The sequence below is a fragment of the Pinus tabuliformis genome, chromosome 2_1 (genome assembly GCF_031772625.1).
Source record: "Pinus tabuliformis cultivar Carrire ecotype Pingquan chromosome 2_1, CPIR1, whole genome shotgun sequence".
Lineage (NCBI taxonomy): Eukaryota > Viridiplantae > Streptophyta > Pinopsida > Pinales > Pinaceae > Pinus > Pinus tabuliformis.
The window spans coordinates 594,813,906-594,821,472 of record NC_142299.1 but is presented as its reverse complement, the minus strand read 5'-3'; the positions used below and the strand labels follow the sequence as shown (position 1 = coordinate 594,821,472).

Genomic DNA, 7,567 nt, shown 5'->3' with positions numbered 1-7,567 from the left:
CCGAGCTAGATTTGATTCTGGGTCTGTTCAGGATAACTCTCACCAGTTACCGATTATCCTAGATTTAAAAAAAATATTAGACATCGCATTTACTCTTCAAGAGAACCTTTTCTTTTCTAATTTTAATTAAACGAAGTACATGGCTATCTCATTGTCCTCCCTCAAAAGAGTATGTGGTACCCTTTTTTTTTTAATTTTAATTAAATATACATGGCTATCTCATTGTCCTGTTCAGGATAACTCTCACCAGTTACCGTTATCTTAGATTTAAGAAAACATTAGACATTGCATTTACTTCAAGAAAACCTTTTCTTTTCTAATTTTAAGTAAACGAATTACATGGCTATCTCGTTGTCCTCCCTCAATAAAGTATGTGGTACCCTTTCTTTTTAATTTTAATTAAATGTACATAGCTATCTCGTTGTCTCCCTCAAAAAGACACGGAAATTACTGGTGTAAAAATGAAATATGCAAAGAATCTCTTTTTCTTTTAAGTTTTCATTCAGCATTATCATCGAAACTAAATCAAATAATATTATATGTTATTTTTGTATGTATTAATATGCATGGAGCTTGATTTTAGTAAGTCATGAAAAGTTTTGGTAATACCATATATTATTATCTACTTTTATTTTTATAATGTTCCTATTTCAAAATCTTAGTTTATATAAAAATAAAATCCAATCTTTATTAAAAATAATTTACAAAATTATTTTAATAATTTATTATATTTTTAAATTACCTGACTTTTTTTATATAAAATAAATATATATTTATCAATACAATTCCAACCCATTCTTAGAAATGGATTATTTTACACACCATGTCTGATTATAATTTTTTTTATAAAATTTAGATTTAGTCCATTTGGTGAATAAATTTAATGTATATAAGAGAGTTGTACCATAGTTGAAACTTATCTCTCTTCAATCAAATAGACTTATTTAATGTATATAAACGAGTTGTACCATAGTTGAAATTTATCCCTCTTGCAATCAAATATACTTCATGTAGTGATGCATCCCGCCTTCATTTACAAGATCTCCATTATTCCCTCCTTGTGACCCGCTTATGAGGGCCCTACGTTAACATCATCTGATTTAACATTTGTTAGCCTACCATTGATTCTCATTCCCAATACCATTATGAAGAGCCTTTGACTTAAGAAAGCCATATAACGATAAGGAAAATCATATTGCTTTTCATAGTGCCTAGATCATCAGCAATGGAAGAACTTAGATACTATTGAAAGCGCACTGAATAAATTCATCTTTAATTTTTCAATATGCTGTACTTTGAAATCTTATGGGTGCGTTACATTTTTAACTATTTTGAAGTCAACCTCTACCATCGACCACCAGATATTAGAGCCTATCAAAAAAATGATTAAGGAACAAACTTATCTGCCGTTTTGAAAATATAATAAAGTTCTCAAGCTTAAACATTCGCGAAGAGCAAACACCATGATTTCTCCGCTTTGAAGATGCTCCGACAGCTTTTTTCACAAGTGTAACACTTCAACAGGAAGCACCAACAGTTCCATCCATAAAAAAGAGGCACAGAAAAAGGTCCTCCTGTAAAATCAAGAGAATCTCGCTAGATTTATGTAGACACTCAGATTCTGAAAATGCTATGCAATAACGTTTTCAAACAGTGGCCTGATCCTTTTCCAATGGTCCTGCTCCGAACTGAATATGGTTCTCCGAATCCTTATCAACATGGGTTCTGAAGTCATTTGCTTTGCCCCACAGTGCAATATAAACCCCCGCAACAATCACAATTGCTCCCACAACACTACAAATGTTTTAACATCACCATTACAGTTAGATGCTATTTTGAAATACATATGTTCCGGAACTTTTCATAATATTAGACCACATACTGTATCACAACTTTTCAGTATAAAACAGAGTTTCCATTAAAAGATCGTATGAATGGCTGGAATTACGAAATGTATAGATCACATCACAGTGAATTCTTGGTTTTATCTTTCATCTCATATTTCTGAGAATCGTCATCACAAATGTACTTTCAGGCTCGAGTAATATATGTAAATTTGGGGTCTCTGCTTTTGTTGTGGTTTAGGTTGACCCATATTTTAAGTGTGTAATATTGTGTAATGAGAAATCAAATTGGAAGAGAATGATTAGGAATCAAATTTGAACGAGTTAAGTTAACTTTTCTACATGAATAAGTTAAAATCGGTTAATTTTTTTATATGAAAATGAATAATTATTTTTATTTATAAATAGGAATTATATATATATATATATATATATATATATATATATAATAAAAGTTTACCAGTATTATAATTTATATAATAATTATATAGCAAATATAATAAGACAATACATTTATATTCTATATACTAATTATATAGAAGGAATTCAATTGGACCATCTGCTTGTAATCTATATATGAATCATATGTAAGAGATTCAATATGACCATTTACACATTTTCGTTTGATTCAATATGGACATCAATGTTTGACATTGAAATTGTTTTTTTTTATTACAAGGTAATTAGCTCAATCACTCAAACAATTGCAATGATTTTATTTTTTGTTTTATTTTTTTTTGCGTAAGAAATCAAAATATAAAATTATTTTATGGATATTATTGTAATCTTCAATAAAGAAAAAAACGAAAGAAAGAAAGATTAATTACAATCTCCAGGAACAATTTTAGATAAAGGAAATCTAACTTACACGAATATTTTGCCATATGAATTATAGGCCTAATGATTAGTGCAGATGTGCACTATGATGTATGACACCATTTGCAAAAGAATATAGAAATAACATTTTTTTTTTCAACGGAAATAAATGAATACTACTTAGAATTGAATTTCTGATAATAAGGAATGATATCTCTGTTGGATAACTTTTGACGGCTATGCCTATTGTTGTGTCTTCATAATAAGTAGACATAAAGAACTCATATAGGTAGTATTCATAAATGAAAGCAAGCCAAATAGGAAGTAGAAGTGGAGTGGAAATGAGAACATTTATTGTAAAAGTGGAATATAATGCGAGAAGATTTACACATGGAGACATAGAGGATTCATATGTACAATTTGTCAATTCAAGGAGAAATAGGATGGAGAGTTGATTCAAGTTAAAGTTAATTCAAATAGGAATTGATTAAATGTCCACTACTATGTTGTAATTTTGGTAAATATGAGATACATGGATATATGAGCTTCATGACAATAAGATTCTATTGTTTAAAAATGATAACATTTATTTTTTTAAACTATCATAATATTGAGAAAAAATATTAACAATTAATTTTTTAATTGTTATGATATATAAAAAAATCATTAAAAAAACAATAAAAATAATGAAAAATAAATATATAGTAATTTTTTTTTAACTTTTTAATTGAAAAATTAAAAACAACTTCATTAATAAATTTTTATTTAAAGTTTCATTTCCATGGAAAATAATAATTATACCCTTCTATAATTAATTAACAAGCTCCGAAAACCAAAAAAACCTCAAATTTAAACTCTCCAATCTTATTTCTACAAAATCTTATACTCAAGAAATTTACAAATACATAATGGACAACACTATAGTACGGTTTTAAAAAGAATCTTACTTTTAATTAAATTGCAAACTCAGGAATGTTTAAAAACTAAAAAATATTTTACTTCGTTAGTATACAATATTTTTCGAAAATATTCCAAAAGACTCTAACCAAATTAAGCGCAGCTTAAAAAGAGTAAATTCTCAATGTGTATTCCAAATGCTCTAACCAAATTAAGCTCAGGTCAAAAAGAGTAAATGCTCGATGATGAGTTTTCGAAACGTATACCATAACCATACATACCTGCCCACACGAAGATAGACATGAATAATGATAAGCTCCAAAACTGCTGTGATAATCGTTCCCAAAGGAGTGAAAATAGCCACGAACACAGGCCCTTTTTTGCTTATACACCAAACTTGCAGAAACATTCCCAACGCGGAACACAGTATTCCCTGGATCATTTAAATTACTTTCAGAAATCAAAATGATGGTGTTTGTTCTAACTAGTATGTTGTTATACTCAATGTGTAACGTCATGAAAACCATTCCCAACGCTGTTCACAGTATTCCCTGGATCATTTAATATATTTTAAGCAATCAAAATGCTGGTGTTTGTTCTAACTAGTGTGTTGTTACACTCAATGTGTAATGTCATGAAATCTTTCGATTTCGAAATAGTTTTTTCTCAATGCTCTGATGATTACCGAGTACACAACTCCTAGGAGCTCAACATTCCATCCTAAAGCCCAGATATTAGATTTCTTATGTTCCCAGATTACAGCAATTAGACCAGACTGTATTGATCCAAAAAAACATGAGATTGCTGTCAATGATAGCTGCGCTGGATACGTTTTAAGAACTGGTGCCTGCGTTTAATTTCACCAGAATAATATCAGTAAACAGAATAGATAGAATTGGCAACATATCTGAATATATAGAATATCACGTGTATCACCTGAAAAACAGTACATGAAGCCCAAGAAACGATGCTCCCAAAGACCAAGATGGAGCCCAGTACAAGGTTGATGGGCTTAGAATTCGATGCAGTATGATGGCTTTCAGCACCAGGTGATAAAAACTTAAGGGCTGGACCTTTGTATAAGGTCATGACCATTGCACCACTGACAGATATAACCGTGCCAAGAATCTTTGCCTGTCCACCTAAATTTCTGATATCAACACTCTCAAGTCTAGCAAAAAGATCCAAGATGAACAAGCATCATGAATAGATTGTATACAGACGCATTGCAGCTCAATAATCAATAAAATCAGCATACAAATACAAAATACTGGAGCTACCAATCTTCTGATAAATATGTTTTAGGTCACATTTTCATAATGATATAACATGAGCTATACCTTAGTAATGTGGCCATTGCGAATGTGAAAACTGGTAAGAGATTTAATGCTGCTGAAGCAAACGTAGAGGACGTGTAGTACAATCCTTGAATGTAACAATTCTGAGTGATAGTGATGCTGTAACCAAGAATATATTTCATTTTATATATAGGTGAATTGGTACCTTAATACTAGAATATGATCCTAAAGACGATATAAAAGATAGTCTGTGTAGCAACTGCTTACCCACTTGCAAGCAAGAAAATTTGAAATAAGGCAGTCCATGACAAAGGTGGGCGCCGCTTTCTGCAACAATGGATGACAGATTAATTCACATGTATGGGGTCAATGTACTTAACGTGTTACCTTGAATCGTAACAGTGATAAGATTTAGTGCACACCTTTCTAAGAAATAAGCGATTGGAGCGATAACTAATGTTGCAGTAACCTGTCTGTATGTCACAAAAACAAAGTGATTCATTCCATCTACTAAGGAAACTCTGGCGATTATGTACATGCCTGCAAACGCTGCCTGATATATAATCTGAGAAAGAAGGGGTTTGAGTTTCTCAGTTCCCTGCAATCCAACCATTTTGATAATACTGTCTGTCCACCTGGTAGGATCCTTAAATCCTCTACTCCTTCCTCCTTCCTGTTGGGATGTGAAGAACTCTGATCTAGTAGCCCTCTCCTATATACTCGTTACGAACAAGGGTTCAGTGGACAATCAATCAGATTGTACGTAAAGTGCAGTATCAATCGGTGTAAACTATTCAGTGGAGGTGAGCAGTAAAGCACCATTACCAGATCACACCATAGGTACAGGCAGCCGGTAAGTGGAGAATGGTATAAGATTATTTTCAGCAATGTTGGATGCGATTCCATGACACACTTTGTCCTTTGGATGCGATTCTAAATTATTTTATACGTTTAATTTTGCTTATAAGTATACACGTAACATTTGAGGGAAAAAATTATGTACTTCCGCTTTAGTTAAAGCTTGGGCATTTGCCTTTTGCAAATTATGCTAGCTTTAACTCTATGATCTGTCCTTGTTTTTAAATTAATGAAGATGTTTGTTTTTAAATTAATGAAGATGTTTATAGTGTAAGTTAGATGCAGGGTATATAAATATATATGTTGATCTAAATGAATATGAAGAAATCTAGTCTCTTATATATATATATATATATATAAAAGAGAAAGTGTTAATATGTATATTAAAAGGAGTTGATATTATTAAAATTTAATTTATAATTTATTTTTAAAAAAGTTATTCATTGTACTTGTATTATAATTTTTATAAAATTAGGAGTAATGAGATCTTGTATTATGATTAATTTAGGGATATATTTACCATTAGAGATGGGAAATATAGGTTAAATGAAAATATTAATCCAATGTATTATAGTTTGTCCATAATTTAGTTTGTCCATAATTTAATTGAAATCGAGATCTAATTTATATTATTTGTTCCTAAGACATTAGACCTTTATGAATTCAGGTTGATTCAAAACATCCAGCGGTGCTATGCCCCCTCCATGTTAGGATTGCAACTCATGTGTTAGCACCAAAACAATATAACGAGAGTATAAATTTTAATTAAGAAATTTAATTTAATTTACTAATTATTTTTAATTAAAAATTTTAATTAGATTTATTAATTTTTAAATTTGAGTTTTTAAAAAAAATTAATTAAATTTATTAATTTTTAAATTTAATTTTATGATGTAATTATTAAATTATATTACAATAAAAAAAAGGAGAATTGAAAAGCATTATGGGATACTCCTCTAAATTATTAGAGTTCTTATCCCTTATACACATAATCAAGTTGACTTGAAAATTAGATGAGCCCTCCTTGAAAATCAAGGACATCCCTAAACAAGGGAACATCATCTCAAGCCTTGAGGCTTGAAAAAAATATACAAAAAGGGAATTTTCCCCTGAGAGGGGATTCTCTGTGTTTCAATAATGATTAAGAATGTTGTTAATTATGAGCCATCTTTAATTAAGAGTACGAAAATGCATCCAAATTAGTGTTTTAAAATTTATACTTTGATAATTTTCATTGTTATGTATGGCTTATTAGTAAGATAAAAAATCTAAAAATGTTAAATATTAAATATATTTATTTCATTTTTCTATAATGTATTAAAATTAAAATTAATAAAATGAAAGATCATTTAAATAATAATAGGCATATATTTTTGTCGTTTTTCCTCTTTAAATTTTTCAAAATAAAATTATCTTTTAAAAATAATAATTAACATAGATTCATTTTAAGTAAAGATCAAATTTCTTTATTTGCAAAATTCTTTAATGCCAAATACAATATATATAAGACCAAATAATTGTTTTACTCATAAAACTTTATTTTTTTGGGTGATATATACAATTTTTTTTAAATGATGTATGATAAATATGTAATCAACATTAAAATATTATGTACATGAAGGCATTTTACCATGCAAATTAAAATATTTTTTTATTACTAATATATTTTTAATTATGAAAATATTAATTAGTATTAAAATATTTGATCTTAATCACACATTTTTTTACTTCTAATTACATTATATTCATTTTTTTTTATAGTGGACATTATTTTTTAATTTAAAACATAATTTGTAATTTATATTTTGATTTTAAAGGGAACAGATGGAGAGACAAACTTACACTTTTTCAATT

The 7,567-nt window shown here is 29.1% G+C and overlaps 1 protein-coding gene across 1 annotated transcript; it reads right to left on the bottom strand.

Annotated features, from left to right (window-relative positions):
• Positions 1-1,280: 1,280 nt before the first annotated feature.
• On the bottom strand, positions 1,281-5,654 carry LOC149201858 (WAT1-related protein At3g18200-like). Its single transcript, XM_089399844.1, has 7 exons — positions 5,278-5,654; positions 5,123-5,182; positions 4,898-5,014; positions 4,494-4,728; positions 4,243-4,404; positions 3,839-3,990; positions 1,281-1,794 (listed from the first exon to the last, which is right to left on the bottom strand). The coding sequence occupies exons 1-7, from the start codon at positions 5,466-5,468 to the stop codon at positions 1,647-1,649; spliced, it is 1,065 nt and encodes a 354-aa protein (XP_089255970.1). The 5' UTR covers positions 5,469-5,654; the 3' UTR covers positions 1,281-1,646.
• Positions 5,655-7,567: the final 1,913 nt, after the last annotated feature.

Bases quoted from the DNA above. Each gene is read 5' to 3' on its own strand.
- LOC149201858 (XM_089399844.1), bottom strand. From the start codon at position 5,468: ATGGTTGGATTGCAGGGAACTGAGAAACTCAAACCCCTTCTTTCTCAG. The intron at 4,405-4,493 runs GTGATACACGTG...AATTAAACGCAG, and splicing joins CTTCATGTACTGTTTTTCAG to GCACCAGTTCTTAAAACGTA. The intron at 1,795-3,838 runs GTATGTATGGTT...AAACATTTGTAG, and splicing joins GTCTATCTTCGTGTGGGCAG to TGTTGTGGGAGCAATTGTGA.